Source organism: Carassius auratus, chromosome 11, assembly GCF_003368295.1.
Source record: "Carassius auratus strain Wakin chromosome 11, ASM336829v1, whole genome shotgun sequence".
NCBI classification, from domain to species: domain Eukaryota; kingdom Metazoa; phylum Chordata; class Actinopteri; order Cypriniformes; family Cyprinidae; genus Carassius; species Carassius auratus.
Window position 1 is genome coordinate 6,606,959 of NC_039253.1, and position 27,464 is coordinate 6,634,422.

Below are 27,464 nucleotides of genomic sequence, written 5' to 3' on the forward strand. Positions count from 1 at the left end.
TGATACAGATTATATATTATGAAACTAAATTAAAACTAAAAACAATAAATGAATTGATGAAAAATTAATTAAACTCAAAGGCAGAAAATAATGAAAGACATTGTTATGGTTAGTGTTGAAATACATAAAACACAACATTAAAAAGAATATGCTTTCCTGTTTTCTGTTGTCTAAATGTAAAAATAAAGAATGAAATCAAAATCAGAGAGATAACGTATATTTTCTGCCGTTAATAGAATGAAAAAAAAAAGAAAGAAAGTTTTAAAATAAAAATAAAGCCAAACTAAACTTTTTTTTTCATTTGTTAAAGTATGGTACCTATACAGTAAATAATTAAATATTTTCTCTGAGGTTAAATGCTTTCTTGTCAAAGTTGATCAGATGTTCTCTTCCTGTATAAATGGAGAGTTTTTAGACCGAATAAGCTGCAGTGTGGACCAGCCGTCAGGAGTGTAGACTAGTCACCCTCCGTCTCTCAATCCTGGAGGCTACAGATAGCCCCAAAAGAGCCTTTTATTTATTCATTCAGCCATGCATTCTGCCAGCGGTCTTTAAGCGTCTGTATGGCGGACAGCATGATTGCTGTTTACCGTTACTGTCATCTGAATCTTTACCAAGTCTTTAAGAAGCATTTAGGGCTGCAAATCACACATTGCGAGAAAATGCATAGTCGGTTTTATTTCTCCCCACTCTCCCTTTCTTCCTCTCTGTGCTCTTTCCGTTCTTCCTCACCACCTTTTTTTTTTTTTTTTTGATTTCATGTCTTTTGACAGCCTGTTGAAATTGTAACCACATTCTAGTATTGCAGCTGACCCGTCCATTCACTTTCATTTCATGCTGAGTAAAGCGAAGCCATTTGCTGTTTCCACCGAGCATCAGGGACGCTGCTGGACACTCAGTACAGCGTTAACATTCACCTTCAGCTCCACAGCCACACATGCAGCTTCATTCAGAGCACAGTTCACTTCCTCAGTTAGGACCTAGTTTGCATTCTTAATAAATCTTTCTGGTTTTATTGAGGTTTTATTTTTTCTGTGCCATCAGATTTTTTTGCTGCTGTAATTATTCAGAAGCGATCTGAATTAAGATGCCATCCTCCATTATTTTACACCTCTTAATGTTCCCCTTACAAGATATATTTATGTCACATTATTATAGAAACCTGTTTCCACTTCAGAACAAAAAAAGGGTAATTTTGACCTCATATCTCTCAACTGCATCATTATTTCTTACAACTACACTGTTTTTTATTGAATTAATTTCTTATAATTGTGAATTTATATCTCACAGTTGCTATTTTATTTCACATAATTGCTGCTTTATTGTAATTTTGTATCTCAGTGTAGAGCTTGTAACTTAAAATGATTTGTAGTTTAAAATTTTATCTCACAGTGAGCTGTTGTATTTTTCCACTGATGTTGAAATTGACTTCCATACATTATCAAAACTAAATGCATAAAAAAAAGTTACATTTTTGTGACGTACACTACCCTTCAAAAGTTTGGCGTCAGGTATTTTATTTTATTTTTTTATTAAGAAATTAATACTTTTATTCACTATGGATGCATTAAATTAGTAAAAAAAAAATGATGCTAAATGCATGTATAATGCTACAAAATAAATGTTGTTATTTTTTTTATCTTTCTATTCATCAAAGAATCCTGAAAAACTAAATGTATCATGGTTTCCACAAAATTATTAAGCAGCACAACTGTTTTCAAGCATATTAGACTGATTTCTGAAGGATCATGTGACACTTAAGACTGGAGTAATGATGCTAAAATTCAGCATTGAATCACAGGAATAAATTACATTTAAAGATACATTCAGATAGAAAACAGTTATTTTAAATGGTAAAAATACTTCACTGTTTTTACTGCAATGCAGCTTTGATGACCATTTGACATTTCATTCAATATTAGTTTTTTTTTTTAAATCTTACCAACCCTGAACTTTTGAACAGTACCTGATTTCTTTACGATCTTTACGATCCTGTTAAACCACGCTGGGGTTTTGTAGTTTTTAGTCCATATCTGTTGGTGTCGAGCACATCTGTATGCCAGTGTACTCCTAAAGCTGACACAAACTTTTAGGAGATATATGCATATAAACCGACTGTCTTTCCCAACTGGGAAAATGGGCCAAAATATTGATGACTCCACTTGTTTGCAGAGAACGTATGCAAATTTTTGCAGATGCTCTCTAGAATGAGAATGTCCCACCTGCGACTGACGAGAAGTTGATTAAAGGAAGTAGGCTGTTTATAAAGAGGACAAGCACTTGAATTAGTCCTGCACTTTCAGTTTTAACCACAAGAAAGAAAAGCCGGGAGAATTTCAATAGTCAAACATGCTTTAAAATTAGTATTTCATAACTAACGCTCACAGTGGGCAATAACACTTAAACCCTCGGAAACTTTAGGCATTATTGCTTTCCTTTTGAAGTTCAGCGCCGTTATTTCGCAAAAAGACTAACTTGAAAAGTGAAAGCCGTGACTTTACCACCCTAAGCCCTCTGTCTGAACGCTACGTGACACGTCAAGGCCTTTTTGTCAAGTCCTTGAGGAGAACTGAGACTTCCCTTGCCCGCCAACCGGAGAGAGGTGAAGAGCACACACACGCGCGCATTTCTTCAGACCTACAGATCCTCAGGAGATGCTTGTGACCCTCACTCAGAAGAGGTCCTGAGACAAATGTGGCGTGTTGTGGAGCCAGTGAGCCATTAGTGCTGTTTTCCCCTTGACCTCTTAGACAAGAACAGCCATTATGCTGTTGTTGAAACAAAAACCTCAAGGTGGGTTCAGCTTTTCAAAGCCCGACAGGGTTCGACTGGATGTAGCGCTGGAGAGGTAGTTTCTGAAAACATGAGGGAACGTTTGTATGTGTGTGTGTGTGTGTGTGTGTGTGGGTTTGAGAGACAAACCGACAGAGAAAGAACAGCACAAGTCAGGGAGCAAGAGCTCACGGCCCATTAAATAATACATCCTTCCTGAAAGGCCTTAAGGTAGCGCTGAAGCCGCGCAGGTCTGGAGCTGATTACAGACTGCTGAAGAAACAGTGTTCGGCTGTCAGCCTCTGACCCACGAACACCCTCAACAGCCCAGCTCTAGAAACAGAAAGATGCCTAATAAAGCATCTGCCTGCAACGCAAACTAAAGAAATCGTGAAAAGTTCTTCAACAGTATGCAACTGATATGTCCAGAGGTCCATGAAAAGAACACCACATACACTGTCAGAAGAAAATGTGGCATTACCCTTTAACAACATACTAATATGCACATGGATGCATGCTTATATTTAATATTTAAAAATAAGATACACCAATGTACCTTTTAGCTTTTGTACCTCTTATTCTAACTTTAGCCAGTATTGCAGTTTGAACTTCTGGTACTTTTATTTAAATAGTCATATAAATTACAGTATTTTTTGGACTATAAGTCGCACCTGAGTATAAGTCGCATCAGTCGAAAATACGTCATGACAAGGAAAAAAACATATATAAGTCGCACTGGACTATAAGTCGCATTTATTTAGAACCAAGCACCAAGAGAAAACATTACTATCTCCAGCCACGAGAGGGCGCTCTATGTTTTCAGTGTGGACTACAGGAGCACTGAGCAGCATAGAGCGCCCTCTCGCGGCTGGAGACGGTAATGTTTTCTCTTGGTTCATTTCTCTTAGTTCATTTCTCTTGGTTCATGTCAAATTAATTTTTGATAAATAAGTCGCACCTGACTGTAAGTCGCAGAACCAGCCAAACTATGAAAAAAAGTGTGACTTATAGTCCGGAAAATACGGTAATAATTCTGAAATATCTGTATAGTTGTACATATTTTTATAGAAATAATTTGTTGAAAGAATGAGTGCGCGAGGCGGATGTTAGAGGATGACTGGTACATTACTGAAGCAGGACTGAACATCGCTCTAGAAGCTACTCTGGACCCACGAGACCAGAGAGAGAAAGAGAGCAAATGAAATAAAACAGAAGAGAAGGAGAGAAGAGAAAACAACAGCTGAAAAAAAAAACCATCACAAAGGCCCAGCTGCTAATTGAAAAGAGAGCAAATTAATTACGCTAATGAAGCAATTAAAGAGCTGTCATGCAACCAAGCCTCTCTTTTAGGCCGGCAAGCATTTTGTTTCTCAAGCATTCCCCCGGTGTCTGTGTGCAGGAAGATGCAGAGCACTTTCTCCTCGTTCCTTTATTTTTCCTCCTTAATTTACACTCTAGTAAAACACAAATTTAAGAAATGAGCCGAATAAGAACATTTTCTCCAGTAGAGTGAAACTGAAGGTCAAACAAAGGTCGCATCATGATAAACTGTGAGCAAACATTTATGTGACTCTGGAGCAAAAAAACTCTGGGAATATTTTTAGCAATAGCCAAAAAAAAAAAAAATAATAATAATAATAACATTGTATGTGTCAAAATTGTTGTTTTTTTCTTTTATGCCAAATATCATTATGATATTAAGTAAAGATCATGTTCCATGAAGCTGTTTTGTAAATTTCCAACCGTAAAAATATCAAAACCTAATTTTTGATTAGTAATATGCATTGCTAAGAACTTCATTTGGACAACTTCAAAGGTGATTTTCTCAGTATTTAGATTTTTTATTTTTTTTTTGCACTCGCAGATTTCAGATTTTCAAAATAGTTGTATCTTGGCCAAATATTGTCCTATCTTAACAAACCATACATTGCGCTTTTAGATGATGTATAAATCACAGATTCAAGAAATTGACCTTTATGATTGGTTTTGTGGTCCATGGTCGCATATTTATATGTATTGTAATTTATTAAAAGCAGTATTTTCGTGTTTTCAGAATCAACTAGTGCCACAAGCATATATATATATATATATTGTTTACAAGCTTTAATGTCATACACACTTTTGTTATGCAGGTTGATTAATTTTTCTTTTATTGCTCTTTCTAAAGATGATTGAAATATTTCTTATCCTGTTCTGTTTTGTACTTTTATGCCGCTGTAGATCTTCCCAGCTCTCTTGCACATCTCCATTTGCTTAAGAGACGTCTCTATTCCCCGTGGCAGATGCCTGTCAGTAACGGTGCATGTGTGTTGATTTGTATTCATGTGGGTCTGTGCATATAAATAAAAGTGACACCAAAATTATTAATCCTCTGATGCTGGCGTCCTCTAAAGTCCTCTTTAAAAAGCCATTTTAGCAGTTAGGAAATGAATACATAATATAATACACATTTGACCCTCACCTATAATGTTTGGTTGTCCTCTTTGTATATCATTACCTTTTTAAATAATTAATATAAAATATAATATAATAAAATAATACATACCTGGCTACCACTCTTAAATAATACATAATTAAATTGGAAATTCATATTTAAAAAAAAATAGTAGGGTCAAATATTTGCCACTGGAAAACTAGAATGAATATTATTATTAATTCATTCATTAGTAAATATAAATGATTATATTCTAGTATTGAAGTAGAACGGAAAAAAAAGTGGGATTTGATAATTCATTTAAAAACAAAGGGTTAATACCGCACTTCAGGCTCTAATTTTCTCTTAAAATGTCTTTGTGAAATGTATTTATTGATGTTGTAATGTATTTTAATGTCATAATCTATAGCATTAGCAGGCTCCAACGCTTTAGACAACCTAAAGAAATGCCCCGGCGTGTAGATGAAGTGAGTCGAGTGCAGATATCAGTGTCAGGAGCCTCTGGCCAGGTCAGTGACGAAGAGACATACTCGCAGTTTAAATGCAGAAAAACCTAATGGGTTGCAACACACACTTCTGTGTCCACACATAAAGCCTTCGCAAGTGAGGGGAAACTGCCCTTGAAATGAATATAGTGTGTGTGTGTGTGTGTGTGTGTGTGTGTGTGTGTGTGTGTGTGTGTGTGTGTGTGTGCCCTGGGCAGAGAGCAGCTTAATGATGGACACACTGGAACATTCATCATCACGTTCACTGCGACCAGGGCAGCTATTAAACACAGCCCAGAGTGCAACACACACACACACATACAGACTATATGATCGATAGATGACACGCATGGACACAGCGACATGCCTGCAGAATGTCAAACACACTACCCGGCCCTCCTCTGTGTGTCTGATTCGCTTTTAAAGCAAGCGGAACGGAAATAGTTCATGCAAGAATTAATATTCTGTCGTCATTTATTTTTCCATATAGTGGAAGTGGAACAGAACTGCAACTGTCGAGCTCTACAAAAACGGGAAGATTTCCAGTTCATAAACACTCACATTTACTACCGTTTTCTTATTCCTATTCCATTCGTGTGTGTGTTTGCGAAGGTGTTTTGGATGAGACACACAGCTGAAGTACAGCAGGTGTGAGACGACTCCAGTCACTGACACACGTGCCTGTAACACAAGATCCACCTGTGTGAAGAGAGAGAGTGTTTATACACTTAATGTGTTGCCTTCTTTGTCTTTGATGAGATGGGAAGCAGTTTATGCTTCAGCTACACTGTGTGTGTGTGTGTGTGTGTGTGTCTTGTCAAGGCTTGTTGCCAGGTTACAGTCGTGTTAAAACTGCAATAAGCCACAGAAAGTATTGCACTACTGGGAAACAAACTAGAGTGAAATTGAGAGAACGACTTACAAAATTCAGTTCAGAAAACAAGGGTGAGTCAGCACATTGTGGAGCAAATTGAGGTTTTGACAGTACAACCATCTGAAATATAAAAGAAGTACACATCTAGAGGACATCCACTTATTCTGGTCAAAAACCACTGAAGAGGCCGTTTGATTTACATGTATGCCGCCTTTCAAAAATTTGGGATCTAAAGATTTTTTAAATGTTTTTTAATTGAGTCACTTATGGTCATCAGTGCTGTATTTATTTGATAAAAAGTACAGAAAATAAATAATTATTTTAAAATATGATTGCAGTTTCTACATATACTTTATATACTTTAAAATATTATTTATTTCTGCAAAGCAACACTGAATTTTCATAAGCCATTACTTGAGTCTTCAGTGTCACATAGTCCTTCTGAAATCATTGTGCTGAATTATTATCAGTGTTGAATCTTAATGCGATACTTTTTTCTTTGATTCGATGATGATTAAAAAGTTCAAAAGAACAGCGTTTATTAAAAAATAGAAACCATTTCTAACAATATATGTCTTTACTATCACTTTTTATTCATTTAAAACGCCAATGCTGAATAGAAGTATTAATTTCTTTAAAAAAATAATAATAATCTGATGCCAAACTTTATTATTGTAGTGTGTATTTTAACACAAAATTTCTATTTTGAATAAACACTGACTGTTCTTTTTAACTTGTCATTTATCAAATAATCCTGAAATAGTTATCACAAGGTCCCAAAAATGTTTTACAAAAAAACAGCACAACTGTTTCCAACATTGATTATGAATCATATTAGAATGATTTCTGAACAGTCCCTCCAGAAAAACGCGATTATGCAATCGCCTGATTTAATGCATAATCAGCCGCATACTTATGCGGGGGTCACATTTTTTCAAATACGCCGCACTTTCGCCGCATAAATTGCCGATTTCAGGAAGCAAAATATGCTGGGGTAGCATGATTTCATAAACCCTGTATTTTCGTTGCAAAAAAGTCACATATATCTTAGCAGAAAGTTGAAAAATGTTGCGTTTACTTCACACAAGTAAATCGCCTTTATTTCCCAATGGGAACCTTATGAAGTGACGTAATTGCGCGACGTGAACATCATCTGCGAACCCCGCGGTGAAACCAGGGTGAAGCACGCAAATCATTCTCATAACAAAAATAAGCGCAAAAGACCGCGCGAAGCAGTTACCCGGTGTGTTACATGACAGTGGGGGCAAATTATTTTGAGAGAGGGATGAGGATGAGTATGGCGAATGATAGGCCAGTGTTAGAGGCTACGCAGTTAGTTTTCATTTTCACAGTGAACTGTTGTAGTTTCATTCAAAAATTGATGCACCTCTACAGTTGTAAGATTGCACTTTTTTGTTACAGAATAGTACCAAAACCTTACAGTTGTAAGTATATTAGTAGTATGTAAAATAATTTACTTTGCAGTAAGAGATTGCACTTTGCAACTCCTGTAAAACAGCATTTTTTAAATATTTTATTTATTCATTTATACAGAAGTTGTTGAATATTCCTTTTGTAAACCTAGAGAAATTGTTTGACTCAATGTTTTGTAAGTTTGAGCAGAGACTGTCTCTGGTCATGTGTTAATTAAGGTCTGAAATAAAACAGAATGAGATCTTAAATATTATGTTGTTTAGTATGCTTGCTTATCATAGTTAGTCATAAGTAATGACTCTTTACAGTAAAGTAGTAGTGAGAACCAGACATGGGGACTTGTGACTTGGTGACTTGGACTCGAGTCGACTCGAGTCGCTATTTTTAGGACTTGAGACTTGACTCGGACTTGGAAGTTAAAGACTCGGGACTTGACTTGACTTGAGACACGATGACTTGAATGACTTGAGTGTTAATCACATCATGTTTTCAGTTTGAATATAAAATATATAAATAATTTTTTTAAATAAAGTGGATTACTCAGCTGGAGCGCAGGCTGAGAATAGCGTCGTGAGTGGATCAGGACACTATCATCAGTCATGCCCTCTCTACCTTACACACACCACGCCCACTTAAATCAGATATCACATCACATCAACATGTCAGCCTGAGAGGTACCGAGGGTCATCGCTTTTGTCTTCAATAGTTCGCGCCTAAAAACGCGTGGAAAACGCTAGTCGCGCCGCTTTCTCCTTCTTTCCAAAGCGCTCGGGCAGAAGTGCTCCTGGGGCGTCTGTCGTTGCTAAGCATCCATGACACGCTCTCTCTCAATGAACACGCGGAAATTTCAGCAAAGTATAAATGGATTTGCAGCACTAAAAATCGCTCGCAGTAGCTCTGCTACTAAATTCGTTTCAAAATGGCAATCCATATACAGCTATGAACAGCTGTTCCTTCATCTTAGCTGAGCTTTCAATGTTGATACGGGAAAGGATGAAGCTGATTGGTTATTTATTGTCACATGACCTGCGGTGCGCTTGCGGCATTCTGAAAAGTTTAGATGTTTTTAACTCGATGCGGTGCGACGCGCGCGCGTTGCTTCCGTTATGAGCGCGCATACCGCGCGCCTACATTGGAAATAACGAACTTGCGCGCGCAAAAGACGTGCTGTGAACGGCCCCTAATGATCCGCTAGCAGGCCGTCAAAAAAACGCATTCCAGGGGCGGCGCTAGGGCTGGGCTAAGGGGGCATAAGCCCCGAATATTTTGTTACCTTGTCTTTCTCATAGAGCAAAACAATTAATCAGAAAAACTAATGTAGCTGCCGCGATTACCCAATCATGAGAAGTGCATATATATATATATATATATATATATATATATATATATATATATATATATATATATATATATATACAGTACAGAATATAAATATGACGTATTTTAAGTTGTTTCATACGTTTTTGTTATGTACAGTAGGCTACAGACCAAAAGTTTGGACACACCTCATTCAAAGAGTTTTCTTTATTTTCATGAATATGAAAATTGTAGAGTCACACTGAAGGCATCAAGGGCTATTTGACCAAGAAGGAGAGTGATGGGGTGCTGCGCCAGATGACCTGGCCTCCACAGTCACCAGACCTGAACCCAATCGAGATGGTTTAGGGGTGAGCTGGACCGCAGACTGAAGGCAAAAGGGCCAACAAGTGCTAAGCATCTCTTGGGGAACTCCTTCAAGACTGTTGGAAGATCATTTCAGGTGACTACCTCTTGAAGCTCATCAAGAGAATGCCAAGAGTGTGCAAAGCAGTAATCAAAGCAAAAGGTGGCTACTTTGAAGAACCAAGAATATTACATATTTTTGGTTGTTTCACACTTTTTTGTTATGTATATAATTCCATATATAATTCCACATGTGTTAATTCATAGTTTTGATGCCTTCAGTGTGAATCTACAATTTTCATAGTCATGAAAATAAAGAAAACTCTTTGAATGAGAAGGTGTGTCCAAACTTTTGGTCTGTACTGTACATAACAAAAAAAGTATGAAACAACTGAAAATATGTCATATTTATATTTTATACTCTGAGAGAGAGAGAGAGTGTGTGTGTGTGTTTGTGAAAGAGAGAGAGAGAGGAGAAATGTAACAGTTTAATGTTGTATGTAAACTGTGTTTGAGAGAGAGAGAGAGAGGTGTTCAGAGAGGAGTCTGTTGGATGTTTAGCTGTTATTTGTTTTATGGACTCCATGTTGAAAATGTAAAACATTTCAAACACTATTGGCAGAAGTGAAAAATAAATAATTTTAAGAAGTTACAATTTTGTTTGATTCCATGATGTATTTTACTGAACATGAGTATTTACAATGCAAATCCAAATTATTTTAATTTACTGACAGTTACTTATATCTTGTCTTTTAACTTTATTAAGATCAGATTCTGCAGGTAAAATAACAATATTAAGGTGACTTGACTTGGACTTGACTTGACATAGCTTGTGACTTGACTTGACTTGACTTGCCCAAGAAAAAAATACTTGGGACTTACTTGAGACTTGAAGGTTAAGACTTGAGACTTACTTGAGACTTGCACATGTGTGACTTGGTCCCATCTCTGGTGAGAACAGGGTGTTGGGGGGATCACCTTTTTTTCTCTTTTTCATCAAACCGCAGTTTTTGCAAGTTCCTGTGTTACATCGCATAAAATTGCAAAAATATCCCGCATATTCCATCGCATTTTTTAAGAAAACCTGCCGCAAAATCAAGGATTTTTGCCCGCAACAATCACAAAAATAATCCGCGTTTTTCTGGAGGGACTGTCTGAAGGATAATGTGACACTGAAGACTGGAGTAATGATGCTGAAAATTCAGCATTGCTTCACAGAAATTAATTATATTTTAAAGTATATTAAAATAGAAAACTGTTATTTTAAATTGTAATAATATGTTTTTGATGAGCATAAAAAACTTCATTCAACATGTTACTGATCCCATACTTTTAAACGACAGTGTATTTCTATCAACTAAGTGTGTTTTTTATAGGATTTTTTTTAATTGGAAAAGAAGAGGTGAATGTTTGGAAAGCATGTAGACAATGATAATAATAATAATAAATGAATGGGTTTTTTTATCTTGTTTTTCTTCCTTTCTTGTTATCTTGCATAAAGAGTATACATTTTGTAAGAAATGTTTTTTTCTCTCTCTCATTTAAATACATCTTTAAGGATGTTCAGATATTTTTTAGAAAAACTGTGATTAGAAAAAAAAATGTTATGCACCTGTTTAATGCTGATTAAAAATGTAAGAATTTTTTTTTTAAACTTCATGGTCATAAATTCATTTAGTGATTGTTTAGTAAATATTTTAGCCCATTAAATGAATCCATTTTACCATGTGCACTTGCCCCAAGCCGTTCAGAATTGTGATTTTATCTAATAGATTTTAGCTCTAGCGTTGAGTACAGATCCGACTCACAAAGCCAGACAATCAAACCAAAGTCAGTTTTGCAGATGCATCCTGTGGTCGGAGAACGAAACTATAAAAAGGCCTGTCTGTTGCACGTACCACATCCGACACCTTTGAGCAACTGAATCCCCTTTCCAGAACCTTTCCGCTCATAAAAACGGTGAAAGGTGGTGAATATTCTGTTGTAGAAGTTTTAGCACAAAACAGTAAAATCTCGCCTTCAAAAGGCAAACAAATAATGCAATCCAATTTCTCTCATGTTTGAGACTGTGATGAAATCAGCAGCCCACCCCCCCCCCCCCTTAAATCTACCAAAGGTATTGTGCAAACACCTTGAAATATGCCTCCCTGAATGTGTTAGCTTTTTTCCGTCTCCCATCTGGTCGCTAACGCTGCAATATTAAAATGCTAATAGGCTGCCGGACGGACGCTGAGAAAGAAGTTGATTCCATCTTTCACGGAGCCTGAGAGAGACGTACTAACTCTTTCGGGCAAGAGCGCTGAATCATTGGCTCTATTTAAAAACCAAAGGTGATGCAAAGGAAAAAGGAGTGCATTTTAAAGTCAAGTTTTGCCTTGTATCTCATCGATTAGCTCAGAATGTGTGACGACTTTTGGGAGGAGAGCATGGAGGTAGATTGATAGAGAAGGTAAGTGAGTGGCAGCAGGGGAAATTTATTGACGGTTTAACATTGACAAAGCTTCAGAAATGGCTCAAGCTCCCGCGGCCGCCACATTTCTCTCTGTCTGAGCTCCCAGTCCTCCTTTCCCTCCATACAGCTGTGCTTTCAGATGCAGATGCACGAAATGACAACACATTCTGCATGGCTCAATCTAGTCTGCAGCAAGAAAATTAAATCATTTAAATCCAACAACACACATACAGTCAAACCAAACATTTGTCAGACACCTTTAACGTTTCTTACATTATCACAATTTATTCAGTGTAGTTATGAAATGTCAGAACAATTGATAATATCGGACAGCTTTGATGGAAAGGTATGTTATGAATTAGGTTAAATAGTTTTTAGTTTGACTGTACAAAATAAAAATAGGATTAGGAACTCTTGGGATTATTAAAATGATTTTACTCGACCCCAGTTATAAACCAGATAATGTTTTGGAGAAAAATATAAAGCACTAACCCTAAATATGAACAATACACTGCATTTTTATTTTATTTTTTAATTTAATTTAATTTAATTTACAACATATTTTGTCTTGTTTTCTGGAACAAATATCTACCGTATTTTTTGGACTATAAGCCGCACCTGAGTATAAGTTGCATCAGTCCAAAAATACGTCATGATGAGGAAAAAACATATAAATCGCACTGGACTATAAGTCACATTTATTTAGAACCAAGAACCAAGAGAAAACATTACCGTCTCCAGCCGCGAGATGGCGCTCTATGTTTTCAGTGTAGACTACAGGAGCACTGAGCAGCACATAGCGCCCTCTGGCGCCTGTAGATGGTAATGTTTTCTCTTGGTTCATGTCTCTTAGTTCATTTCTCTTGGTTCATGTCAAATTAATTTTGATAAATAAGTCGCACCTGACTATAAGTCGCAGAACCAGCCAAACTATGAAAAAAAGTGTGACTTATAGTCTGGAAAATACGGTAAACATCCTGAAATCAAGATACATTTACTGAACATGCAATTGAATTCAATATGAATTTATTCTGTGGAACTCAAAAAGAAGATATTTTAATGAATGTCGGTAATCAAACAGTTGCCGGTAGCCATTAACTTCCATATTATGGAGGAAAAAATTAGAAGGAAATGGCTACCAGCAACCATTTCTTTTTTAGATGAACTATTTCTGTAAGTCTTGTTTTCTGAGAAACGCAAACTTAAGTAATCTACCAATAGTGTCAGAAAATGAACTTTTATATTGGCAGATATTCTTGTTTTAAATATATACTCAATTCTGATTTAAAAAAAAAATGTAGGCAACTTGTTTAAGTCATTAAACTTAGCTTGAGTCCACAATGTAAAGTAATGAGTAAAAAAAATGCATTATATGAGCTACATTTCTCCCACTTTCTTGGATAGCGGAGCATAAAATGCACAACACTCCTGGCTGTTTTTGTTGTTGGTTTAAGTCTATAGCTGCATGTATCAGCGTGTCCTTTGAGTGTATCTGTGCTCTTCAGTTTGATTAGTCATTCGAAGCTGCTGGATTTCTGCCCCCTAAGCTCCACGCATCCCCTTCACACCTACGTCTCAAGCTTACAGCAGCTGAGCTTTAAACAACACCTATTACTCTTATGCTGTCAATTAGGATAATTTATGGCCGTAATTCTGAGCCGGCGTGAATTGCGATGTTTTGATGTTGGTAAATACTTCGAAGTTAATTGGGGGCATCTGCTCCGGGGAGTTCGGGCGAAGAATGGGAGACTGTTGTGTTTTCTCGCGTGCTTGCCAATTAACGCCACCCACCTCCATGCCACAGAACGCAAAACAACTCGCAGACCTGACGTTAAACGCCTCTGCTCCTCCACTGCGGCTGAGATTCTCTGAGGTGTGTGTGTGTGTGTGTGTGTGCTTAGATGGACTTGTAATTGGACTTGTAATTGGGTTAATTTCACTTTCTCTATGGACGCTGTATATGGGTGCTTCTTTAACAACATGCACTTTTGACCCCATGGACTCCCGTAATGCATGCTTTCATTACACACCACCAATTTAATGTGTCTGCTGCCAAGATATATCAGCATAAACTTACTGTATATAATGAATCACCGAAGAATTCTAGCCTGACTTCAGTAGTTACAAAAATGTAACATGGCAATTTTGTATGAATATGTATGTGTATATGATTTGTACAGAAATATAGGTTTTTTTAGAAGAAAATTAGGCATGAGCCTAAAACCACTGTGCAGATTATACTAATACATATGCTACCAATTTACCAAAAATGTTAAATTTTTATGAATGTGTTATGAGTTTTTTTTTTTTTTTTTTTTTTTTTTGAATTAATGAATGTCATTTCCATCATATCTCAAATTACCATTAATGCTGTGGAGGAAATGACAATTAACCCATTTTTTTATTAATTACATTTATTCCATGAATTCAGAGCATTTTATGATGGGCTCAGATTGTGCATTCTGATTCTAAATATTCACTGAAGGGATAGTTCACACAAAAATGATAATTCTGACATCATTTACTCCCCCTCACGTTGTTTCAAACTTTCTGTCAGAATGTTGGAAACCAAACATTTGACGGTAGCCATTGACTTCCATAGCATTGAAAAAAATAGCATTGAATTCAATATTTAACAAAAATGTTTTTTATGTTAATTTTATGAAAAATATAATATATATAAAATATAATATATGAGAAAAATTACAATATATATATATATATATAGAGAGAGAGAGAGAGAGAGAGAGAGAGAGAGAGATAGATAGATAGATAGATAGATAGATAGATAGATAGATAGATAGATAGATAGATAGATAGATAGATTAATAAAATAGAAATCAAAATATTTTTGTTTCAAATTATATTGTTTATCTTAATTTTTATTCTTCTAACTTTGGAAGTTATGAAACTTCAATTCAATTGAATCATTTAAAAGTTCTTTTGCCAAATGATTCACTTCATTTCATTTTGAATCACTCAAAACTCCACACGCTGGTGACACCGTGAACTCAGCAAAAACATGCAGAAAAAGAGTAACTCTATATTTTTATTTTTATATTTTTTTTATTTTATGTCCACAAATGAATGTGTAAAAACTGTACACACACTGTTTCATTGGTTCAGATAGATCGCCCCTAGCACCAAACCATTGAAATTTCCAAACAGTTATGAGCTGACGAAGCCTGTTTACTGAAAACACATGACTATATATGTGCTCTGAATCACTGCTTGGAAACAAATGATTCAGCAGTTTCTGTTCACACACAGGACGCTCATCTTCATGGTTAACAATAACATTCAAAATAAAACTACAGTTGTAATATACACAATTGTAAAAATGCATATATGTATATTTGTTTGGTTACCAGAATTGATCATGTTTTATTCGAGACATGTCTCTTTTCCTGTCACTGTTCTCCTTCTGTGTCTATTTAAACTCACTTTTGTCTTCACTTCCTTCTCCTCTCATTATCTGTGGTCTTTCATCTCATCAGCTTCTCTCGTCTTCTTTTTCTTTCTTCAGAACCCTGACATCGTGCTGGTCCACTACCTGAACGTGCCCGCCATAGAGGATTGTGGGAAACCGTGCGGGCCCATCCTGTGCTCCATCAACACGGATAAGAAAGAGTGGGCAAAATGGACCAAGGAAGAACTCATCGGGCAGCTCAAACCCATGTGTGAGTGTCAAACAACACGTATGCCTGATAGAGAAAAGATATCTAGTTAGTTTAGAGTTTGCTATATATTCACGTTCATCTCAGAGAAGATGCATCTGTATCTACAACGGCCCCAAAACATATTTGGATGCTTAAATTACACTTCAAATCTGAACGTCATTGCAATAGATAATACAATATAAAAACATGCCATTTGTTGTGATATTTTATATCTAACGCATTGGCGCTCGGACATTTTATTGATGGCTGTTCTCTGGTCACCTGTGCTTTTAACTTTTCAAAACCAGCTGACCAGTGGTCACACACTCTCTGTACATTCACAGCAGTTATTTTTTCTTGTTATATTGGAGTGACTTTTAAATCTGAACACCTGTCAATGAGTCATTAACTTGGTGATGTGGTAGTGCAGCGCTTCTCACATCATCATCATCATCATCATCATCATCATCTCTTTGAATGACCTTCTGCGAGTGAAGCTCAGTGACGGTGCAGGACTGCCACCTTCTGCTGGCAGGAGGCTATCACAGGCTGACTGCTCTCACCACTCATGTGTTTTGAATGACACAGGCTATTCAGATCTAATGGGACCCAGATATGTACTGGGGAATCAAAGGGGCATTCTGGTTAGATGTATGTAATTCAGGTTCAAAATATCTTAAAATGTCATGTATTGCAAAAAGAACATTTAATTAATTGTGTTCTTATGTAAATTAAGCATTTTTAATTTGATTCATGATAAGATTAATTTACTGTCCAGAATATTTGGCTTTTGAGTGCAAATAGAATTATTGTCAATATTGTTATTTAGTTAATTAAAACTGAAACCATGAAAAGTAAAGCTTTGACTGATTTAGAATAAATGAAACAAATAAAAAAAAAATGACAAACACAGAATAAGAATACAGCTGTTACTTTTAAATTAAAACGAAAATGGAAGAAAAATCTAAATATCTATAACTGGATTTAAATAACTAAAACTGAATTAAATAAATATAAACTATATATATATATATATATATATATATATATATATATATATATATATATATATATATATATATATATATATATATATAATTGATAAAGAAAAATTATAAATAACACAACTAAATCTTTCAAATGAAAAGAAAAATGTAAAATTCAAAAATATGTTTAAAAAACTATAATATAACCTCAGTTATACTAAAATAACACAATTATTTAAATAATAAAGTACACAAACACAGCCTGTCCAAAGACAACGATTAAAAAAATTAAATTTATTTATAGAAGACTTAATAAATAAAATGTATATTCAGTAGAACACTATCTGTGTATTTATTTATTTTTTATTTACAGAATGAAAATCTGTGGGCAATATGTGTTTAATTCTCATGAAGAAGTCAGTGTGAAATTTGCTGCATTTAAGCCAAATTTGATATAATTTCTCGCTTATAATATTGGTGTGAAATATGACCCGGACATGTGTGTGTGTGTGTGTGTGTGTGTGTGTGTGTGTGTGCGTGTGTGTGTGTTGTGCATGATATATATATAAGTAGCTGTGTAATGCAGCTCTCTCTCTCTAAGACAAACTGATTTGTATTGACTAAAATCATGACGTTCTTCTCTGAGTGTCTCTAATTGGATTGTGTCAGATGACTGTGATGTTTATTTCTGGACTGAAAGATGAGAGATTATGCTCTCAGTAGATGAAGCGCCATGGTACCATGCTGTGTTTTCTATTAACATTATAGAAGCAAACAAGATGACTTTAGCAACTGTCACTCTGTTCATTTAGATCTGTGATGCTTTCAGCTCATTAAACCAGCACCCAGAGCCTCTTCCTAAAACATCCTGCACGTGAACAGCAAAGAGAGAGTAAGAGAGAGTGGTTCAGGCTTATGGCATACATTATTAGCTGTAGTACCTCAAAATGCCCAGCAGATGTCCGTGTTGCACTGTTGTGTTTTGTTGAATACAAATGTTATGCTTTATGGACAGCACTTGTGTACAGTAATGCACTTACAGTGAAAGTCTATGGGCTTAAATTCTAATAGTGTAATTACTTAATAACTTTCTAATCCTATCTGTACAAAGTTATATGATTTCACATCATTTAAACACTATTAAAATCGATTTAATAATCCATGTAGCTTGAATTATTATAATTTTTTAAGCTATTTAATGCTTCAATACTGCATTTAATGCATTTTACCATGTTTAAATCCTGCAAATAAGAAAAATAAATGAATAAATAAAAGCAAACACGTTACTAGATCTGGGCCAGGTTATATTAAATATATTTCCAAAATATTATATCCAAACGGCCTGTCATTACCAAGTTTAATCATAAATTCTGCTAACTTTTGCATGATATATGCAAGTTTACAAAGTTCAAATAACCAGAATTTCATTTTATATATTTTAAAACAACCGAAAACGTTGCAGTATGTACATTACGCGTTATGTCACTTTGTGAAGAAACACATGCGTAATACGCATATGCATGACATCATTGCGTTTTTGTAGTTTACACGAAGACAATTACAGTATAACATTCAAAAATAAGCACTTTGAAACCCATTTTCAAATGAACAGCCAAGATGTATAACCAGTTTTCTGTTTTTAATTGAAAACGATGTCATGTAGAGATGTGACTAAATGAAATCAGTAGTCATCTAAAATATGTCACAGATGCTTCAACCCAGTGTACAGTGTACTGATTTGTGCTACCTTTAAACCATTAAAACACTAGGTAGAACAGTTCGACAGCAAAAAAAAAAAAAAAAAATGCTGCATGTCAAATGATGGTTTATTAGCGTCAAGAACTACCCCAACTCTAAACCTACCCTTACAGTAAAGCAAATGCAGTAATTATTTGTTGTTCAGGGTTGTGGCTAGAAAGGATACAGCTATGGCTGAAAACCAACAATACATTTTTTTTTCCACCTATAAGATTGTGTTTTAATAATGTCTATACCTACCACAACCCTAAACCTACCCCTTACAGTAACGCAAATACAGTAACTATGGTTGTTCAGGGTGAGGTAAATGACTCTATATTGATGTGCACATGGTAGGTAAATCTAAAAGGTCAGGACACCGGAACACTTCTGTAGGAAAAGGCAGCACACTTGATGGACTGGGCCCGTGATGAGTGACAGTCACGTAGACAGTGGTGGGACAGTTAGGCCGTCTCTCCCCTGCAGTGTCAGTAGGGGGGTGCTGGCGAGGTGCTGGTCTGTGTGGCTGTCTGGCTGACGTCTGTGTCTCCTCCTCTCTCCCGGCAGTTCATGGCATCAAGTGGACTTGCAGCAATGGGAATAGCAGCACGGGCTTCTCAGCAGAGCAGCTGGTGCAGCAAATTCTGGACAGCCACCAGACCAAACCACCTCCCCGGACTCACAACTGCCTCTGCACGGGAAACCTGGGTAAGGGATCCGGACCCCAATTGATATCTCAATATTATCTCATTAAAGAAAAAGCTTCATCTCCTGAGAGAAAAAGACACCTGTAACAGCCTTGAATAGTGCAAATAAGTCCAAGATTTCACTGTGAACTCAACTTTCTCCAATACCAAATGATCTCAGCTTCAGTCCACGTTCGTTTTATTATAGTCAGTTCTTAATGTATGACTGCTGATTCATTCTATTCTCCTATAAGAACTATGTGGGTTTTATTGATGGCCATTGATCAGTTTATCAGGGATTTCAATGTAAGGTATTATGAAATATATTTATATTTCAATATAAAGCTGGTCATATATTATTTACATTTGGACTTTCCATCATCTTTTCAGGTTTAGTATAGATTATGGCCAGTAGATGGTACTATTGAGTCGAGTAAAAATTATTTGAATGCAAACAAATTACTGTTGGACACTGATTCATGCATTTGCATTAAACGAAATGGATTATGAAACCAATTCATTAATTTTCTCTGAAATCACACTGACAGATGACACTTGAGTCTAGTGAAAATACATTTTCTCAACCATATATCACAAATATTTTCAGACAATTTAATGTTCAACTCTTGATCACTAACATTATATATATATATATATATATATATATATATATATATATATATATATAATTTACTGTACTGCTGTGTTGCTTAATATTTTTTGGAACTTGGGTTACTTTTTTCTTTGATTTTTTGATTATTAAAAAGTTCAAAAGAACAGTATATATTCAAATATTTTCTAACAACATACATCGTTACTAACACTTTTTTATCAATTTAACATGTCTTTGCTGAATAAAAGTATTAATTTATTTTAGGAATTTAAAAGAGAGAACTTTTGAATAGTAGCATATATTGTAACACAAAATGTCTGTTTGAATAAACATTGTTTTTTTTCTGTTTTTTTTTTTTTTTCAAAGAATCCTGAAACAATTATCATAGGTCCCAAAATTATTAAGCAGCACAACTGTTTCAAACTTTGATTATAATTCAGTATATTGGAATGTTAATTTATATTGCAATAATATATCACACAATTAAAGTTTGGTTCTGTATTTTTTAATCAAATAGATACAGCCTTGATGGGCATAAGAAACTTCGGTAGCACTTTATTTTACAGTCCTGTTCCTCATGTAAATACTATGTACTTATTATAGTAATTACAATAACTAACTAGGTACTAACCCTGAACCTACCCCTAAACCTAACCCTACCCCATGTAGTTACCTTGTATTACCAGAACTTTCTTAGATAAATACACTGTAAGTACACCATAAGTACATGTAAGTACACGTACTGTAAAATAAAGTGCATCCGAAACTTCTTTAAAAACATTTTTAAAATCTTACTGATCCCAGACTTTTGAACGGCGATGCACATAGCATTTGTCATTTCTCTGTTAAACAGAGTGACAGCATTTTCAATAAAATACATCAAAATGCATGTTTTATGCTGTATGGGTCAAACTCTTTTTAGGTTGCGTTAACCTAGAATGTGTCTGCTCTCTATAGGTGCTGGGAGCAGCCTGCATCACAAATGCAACAGTGCCAAACACCGTATCATCTCACCGAAAGTGGACCCACGCACTGGAGGCGCCTACAGCAGCACCCACTCCGAGGTTCAGAACAACGACGTGTCAGAGGGGAAGACGGAGCACAGCCACGGTGGGGGCAAAAATGGCAGGGCAGGGTCAGACGGAGCTGGTGGAACGGGCGGCCGAGAGAAAAGGAACGGAAAGGTCCACAAGCCAGTGCTGCTTCACCAGAACAGTATGGAGGTGTCCTCATCCAACCAGGTGGAAGTGCCAGATACCACCCAGAGCTCACCCGTCTCCATTAGCAGCGGGCTAAACTCTGACCCCGATATGGCCGACAGTCCCGTGGTGACAGGAATGGGCCACGTAGCCTCGGTAATGAGCAGCCTGTCTCAGTCCGCCACTGTATTCATGTCAGAGGTCTCTGGAGACCCTGTCTATAGCATGTCCCCCACTGTAGACCCCAACGCTCACCTCTTGGGTCCCGACACAGCCTCAAGCAGTCTAGTGTTAGCAGTGACAGCCGACAGTCACAAATTCGCCTTTGCTGGAGCGGTTGGAGTGGGGTTAGCTGACGCAGGGTCCACAGACGGACTTGCTATGCTGTCCCCAGCCAGTGTGTCTGAAGAACTGGTGCTGTCTAGTAACCTGGAATCTGGCAGTATTAAGCTGCCCGAGACTAATATGAACTTTGACCCTGACTGCTTCCTCAACAACCCCAAGCAAGGTCAGACCTACGGAGGGAATGGGCTGAAAACCGAGGAGAGCAGCAGGAGCAGCTGCAGTAACGGAGGGCTGAGGTGTTCCCCGCCGCTCAGCGACAACGGTTATGGCTTCAGTACCTCTCTGGTGAAGAACATCAAAACGGAGGACACGTCATTTGAACAGCAGCTGGCGAAAGAGAGTGGCTATCAGGTTGGAGAAGTGGTGAGCGGCGCTGTCAGTATGTGTGGCTCCTCAAACGGCGGTTCGGCCCAAAACTCCCTGGCTCTGACTCCCACTGGTTCACTGTTGCCGTCTGGAGGTGGACTCAGTCCCAGCACTACCCTTGAGCAGATGGATTTCAGTGCAATTGATGCCAAGCAAGACTACCCATCTAGTGTTATGTCAGCAGCGGGCTACGGCCAGTCAATCTCCAGCTCTCACCTGGCCCACCAGAGTCACTCCCCCAGCTTCTTCCTGCAAGGTTCTCCACAGTCCCAAACCCAGAACAACTCCAGTTCGACCCAGAACTCTCACGACCCCAATGCCTACATGGGCCTGTCTGTCGTCAAGACGGACTCAATGGGAACTAACGGGCATCTCCACCACCATCATCATACCCACCCCAGTCAGCGCACTGCCTCTAACTGCAACGGCGGCTCTCCAACCGAACGTAATGGACCGGCTGGGTCACTCCAGCTTCTGCAGTACCAGAACCGCTTTCAAACACCGGTTCAGGAGCATGAGGAAGTGGGTGGTTTGGAACAGCCAATAGGAGCAGAACAAGGAGAAGGAGGTGTTCAGGAGAAGGACTCGGATGGTCTTATGAAACCCAGGGAGCATTTGCAGACTGGTGAAGGAGGTGAAGCCGAGGGTGTAGGAGGTGCAGAGCACTACCTCCAGCAACCAACAGAAGGTGGTGGAGTCGGGCCAGGATCTGGAGGAACGAGCGCAGAAAGTGGAACCCTGTGCAATGACGCCGAGACAAGTGGGACCACCAGTCAACAGCTCCAGCCGCTCCTGCAAGGAGCCGGTTTGGTGCAGGGGCTTTTTAGCACCGTGGGCGCCCACCAGAGCCTGGGCAGTAGTGGAACCAACGGAGGGGGCTCCATGGAGATTAATCTGGACCACTTTGACGTTTCCTTCGGGAATCAATTCTCAGATCTCATCAATGACTTCATTTCGGTGGAGGGTGGAAGTGGAACGGCGGTAGTGGCTGGCGCCAACTCTCTCTACAGCCATCAGCTGATGACCCATTCGGGAACAGAGGGGCAGGTCTCCTCTGGAACTGTTGCGCAACAAGGTGCAGATGAAGTAGCTCATGGGGCAAGGGGGTACAATTCTGCAGACCTCTGTCTCCAGTCGTGTTGCAGCCCTCAGTCTACGCAGGCTGGGGCAGTGGCGGGTGAGGCAGGACAGCTGGCATATATGCAGGTGGCCGAGGCCGTGTCGGCAGCTGTGGCGCATGGGAACATGGGAATGTTACAGGCTACCGGAAGGCTGTTTGTGGTGACAGACTATTCTCCAGAGTGGTCCTATCCTGAGGTGAGTTTGTGACACTTCTGCAGAGCTAAAAGAAAAACACTCGACTGCTATGGATGTGTGCAGGAATAGCCAGCAGGGGGCAGCAGAGATGTCTAAAAGTCCAAATGTGGAGGGAAAATCTGCAGGATGGATCTAGACATATTAAAATTATTAATACTCTGTAATAACAGAGGGGTTACTTAGGGGTAGTTTACCCAAATTATGTCATCATTTACTCCCCCTCAAAATATTCGAGTTTCTTTTTATCTGTTGAACACAGAAGATATTTTGAAAAATGCTGTTAGCCAACAGTTGATGACATTGACATTTCTGGGGCCGGTTGCATAAACCTTTTAGACTAGTCTGGTCATGTTTTTTTTTTTATTATTCAGTTAAATAAAAATGTAGATTAGTCTAAGTTGAATCAAAAACATTGAGACTGATTAACCTTTGGTTAACTTGTCTTAACATAGAGGCTAAATATATGTGACTGACCCAGTATTATATAAAAAAACAATACAGTTTGGTTGTACACCTTTTTCAAAATATCTTCTTTTGTGTTCAACAGAGAGAGAAAAAAATCAAGAAACTCATATAGGTTTGGACTAATGTGAGTGTCAGTAAACAATGACAGATTTTCATTTATGGGTGAACTGTCCCTTTAAATAAACAAAGGCCAGGGAACATAAAGGAATTTGTGTAATTCTGTGAAAACCTGTGGAGTGAAAGCTTAAAGGAGAATCGGCCACAAGCTGTTTAATGCAAGAATAGATTTGAGTCTTGTGAGTTCTGAATGCTAAGCTCAAGGTCTTCTCTACAACAAGTGGCGTATGTATTTGTCCCAGAAGCCCCTGGGCCACATGAGACACATGTTCGGCTTGTTATTAACATGCCCATTGGCAAGGAAGCAGTCAGACTAACATAGACTGAGGGATATTAGATCTCAACACAACAACACTTCAGTTCTCACAAACCCTGGTTATTTATTTATTTTTTATTTTTTTTCTGTGACATTTTCCTTGTTGGAAAAAGATATCATCATAGATGCACTTTAATTCAGTCTTTCTTGTAGTGTACTGACATTTTAAATAAATGCAAATTTACATCAAATCTTACAATGCAAGTACACAGTAAATGTAACCAACCAATTTCGGGGGTGATAGCACTGTTGCAAGTTTTAACAGTTTACATGAAGGGAAACTGTGCTCATTTCTAAATAATATTGGTATGTATTTCTCAGGGTGGTGTGAAGGTGCTGATCACCGGTCCATGGCAGGAGGCAAGCAGTGAATATTCCTGTCTGTTTGATCAGATAACAGTTCCGGCGTCCCTCATCCAGCCCGGGGTGCTACGCTGTTACTGCCCAGGTATTGCATTACAATACATGTATATACAGACATTACGCATTCTCCTTTTAAAGGAAAGGGGGATGCAGCTACATTTCAGTATCCTAAAATCATCAAATAAAGTGAAAAGATAAAAAGACAATACATCAGTCAGAGTGCCACGTGGTCCCAATCTAACATCTTATTTTAGGTATCTTTCATGCTAAAAATAAATAAACAAACAGGTAATATTATAAAATATTTCAAACGTTGTGTGTTGGGTCTCTATACTGTAGTCCATGAATATATCATGTGGTCTTTGTGAACAAACAAAGGACTGTTCTTTAACAGCTGTTGTAGAGAACTCATTAAAATTCCACCGTTACATAACTAAGTAAATAAATAAATAAAAGCACCATTGTAAATGGTTTGCAAATGTGTGGACTTCACACTGTAAGGCATTTCTTTGCACATTCAAAATGATTCATTTGTGTCTTGTATCCTTTCAAAGCTCATGACACAGGCCTGGTGACCCTGCAGGTAGCAGCCAGCAGTCAAATCATCTCCAATTCAGTGGTGTTTGAGTATAAAGCCCGTGCCCTGCCTGCCCTGCCCTCATCTCAACACGACTGGCTCTCACTGGACGGTACGTTTGAGATTTATCTTGCATTACATCATATACCGCTGTTACACAGCTCTGTTTTTGGTTGTCATCATTTTGCATTTATTCATTTTCAGCAATACACTGTGAACAAACTTTGGATGTTTCATCTGATTACATGTTTCTTATGAATTGAATGAATGGCAGGTGAATAAATAAAGACTTTGTTGCTGTTAAACAATTGTTTTGCATGCATTGTAATCAAGGTGGCCAGGTAGTGGGGCAGCTGTGCCCTAATGGTTAGAGAGCTGGACTAGTTACTAGAAGGTCGCCGGTTTGGGTCTCAATGCTGGCAGGAGTTGTAGGTGGGAGGGAGTTAATGAACAGCACTCTCTTCCACCCTCAATACCCATGGCTGAAGTGTCCTTGAGCAAGGCATGAACCCCCAGTTGCTCCCCGGGCGCTGGATCTATAGCTGCCCACTGCTCCGGGTGTGTGTTCACTTCCCACTGCTGTGTTTGTGCACTTGGATGGGTTAAATGCAGAGCACCAATTCTGAGTATGTGCTACCATACTTGAAAAAAGTCCCAACTTAACGACTTAGTGTTTGTCTAGTCTTAAAGTAAAATAAAAACAACTCACAAAAACTTTTTTTGGGGCCTGAATAAGCAAGTTGGTCAAACTGGACTGGTGGTCTTTTTAAGATATTTTAAAGATGAATACCAATCAGTGGAGAATCCATTTGGATAAAAGAACACTGAAAAGGCTTTAAAAGACTTGTCTGTTCTTGCACTCATGGTGTATTTTTTTGGTGTTTCAACTGTTTGTGGAATATATACTAGTCAGGTTATAAGGACTTGTTCTGTGGTAAAAAAAAAAAATATGAATAAATAAATATGGTTTGTTGTTTATTTTCTGAGAGTGAATCTCAAGAGGAAGTATCCAGGTCATATTTTGTAATAATAAATAAATAATAAACTCATTGCTTTATATTTTTTGAACATTTAAATTGCAAACAATAAAGTGAATGTAATTATTATTACTCTCAAAGATAGTTCTCATTAGTCCAGTCTGAAAATAGTAGTTCTTTTAAATCAAAAGCAGCATAAACCTCGGTATTTAAGTATAGAATTTTGCAGTGAGTAGTTTGATGTTTATTTTATTTTTCAACTGAAACAATTTATCTAAATAAATCTTATGAGTCCTAAAAATAGACTTTGCCTATTTTTCCACATTTCTTTAAATGAAATTCAGCCCTGCATCAACAATTTAGACTCTAGTTGTATTTGAGATGTTAAGATGTAAAAACGCTGAAAAAGTGTGATCTGAGTTTATGAGATGAGATCTTATTCGTCTAATCGAGCTTCAGTTCTCCCAGCATGCTGTCTGCGTGCATCCAGACCGTTATGTGCGTGGCGCTGAACGACACACCGCCTGGCCTGATTTGTCATAATGCAGAGAGGAGAAAAACAGTTTTTCTGCAGCAATGCAGGTACTGAACCACAGGACAGAGGCTGAGAGGGGCAGGAGCAGTAAGCCTAACTCCTGTTGACACAGATTTGTCGCCGTGTGAGCGACCATCACATTGTTCCAAGCGGTTATATGAATGATCGTAGCTGCTCCATTGTGTTTCGCTGCCACTCCCAAAAGAAAAACACGTCCACATCCAACCACTACACGACTTCAGATTCGCGCGCTTTTAGTCAAAACCGAATTCAAAAACATCAAAACTGAAAAGCTTCGGGTCTAGGAGCTGACGTCAATCGCTATAAAACAGAAGAACGTTTTCAGAAAAACACTTAAACAAAATACGCAAAAACCGATCGCGGTTCCGAGGCGAATGGTTGGTGCGCGTAAAGCGTTCGCAGTATAAAAGATAGGACAAGACGTAGATTTTTTTTTTCTATCTGATCGACCGTTTTTCTTTGGAAAAAGATGACTGTGGTGTCACCGGGTGTTTAGAGAGCCAGCCGGTGGCGCACGACTGCGCGTAAAGCGGTGCGTAAAGCGCGTACCTGCGGCGGATGAAGCCCCGCGTCTCCATGAGCGAGCGGAGAAGATAAAGCATCGGCAGCAGGGATGGGGAGGGAACAGGAGGAGGTGTAGAGGAGGGGGATGAGGGGTCTGTATCTCTCTCCCTACACACTCCGCACTTACACTTTGTTCTATTGTTGTTGGCTTCGCTGCCAAGCGGCTCCTGCAGTAAGTTTGACGCTGGATGGAGAACATGTGTGATTGACAGAACACGCTGGCTGAGTCGGGTTAGTATACGCGTGATTTTTTTTTCATACTGACATTAACTTGATCCACATGCACAAGCTATTTAAAGATGAATATAGCTTGTACGGTGTCTTTGTTGTGTGTCCTGCAATATTATTTCCCTTGTTTGTGATGTTTCAACAGCAGTGAGAGCATTTTCTCTGCTGGAAAGATATTTCATTGCATTTTGGGTGAAGTGTGGAAAATTTGACTAGAATAGACTCAGAGTGGAAGTTTCCTTAAATGATTGGTTGTAGAATTATGATGTTGTGCAGGTTA

The 27,464-nt window shown here is 37.9% G+C and overlaps 1 protein-coding gene across 13 annotated transcripts in view; it reads left to right on the forward strand.

Annotated features, from left to right (window-relative positions):
- Positions 1 to 27,464, forward strand: part of LOC113110868 (calmodulin binding transcription activator 1b) — a 292,263-nt gene that overhangs the window by 248,677 nt on the left and 16,122 nt on the right. For 10 of the 13 annotated variants that reach the window (XM_026275119.1, XM_026275114.1, XM_026275115.1 and 7 more), the window contains 5 exons: positions 15,640 to 15,793; positions 19,063 to 19,203; positions 20,752 to 23,021; positions 24,241 to 24,367; positions 24,837 to 24,971. In XM_026275119.1, coding sequence (XP_026130904.1) covers positions 15,640 to 15,793; positions 19,063 to 19,203; positions 20,752 to 23,021; positions 24,241 to 24,367; positions 24,837 to 24,971 — 2,827 coding nt within the window. The remainder of the gene's footprint in view (positions 1 to 15,639; positions 15,794 to 19,062; positions 19,204 to 20,751; positions 23,022 to 24,240; positions 24,368 to 24,836; positions 24,972 to 27,464) is intronic. The other 3 variants (XM_026275121.1, XM_026275122.1, XM_026275118.1) reach the window with 1 other exon arrangement.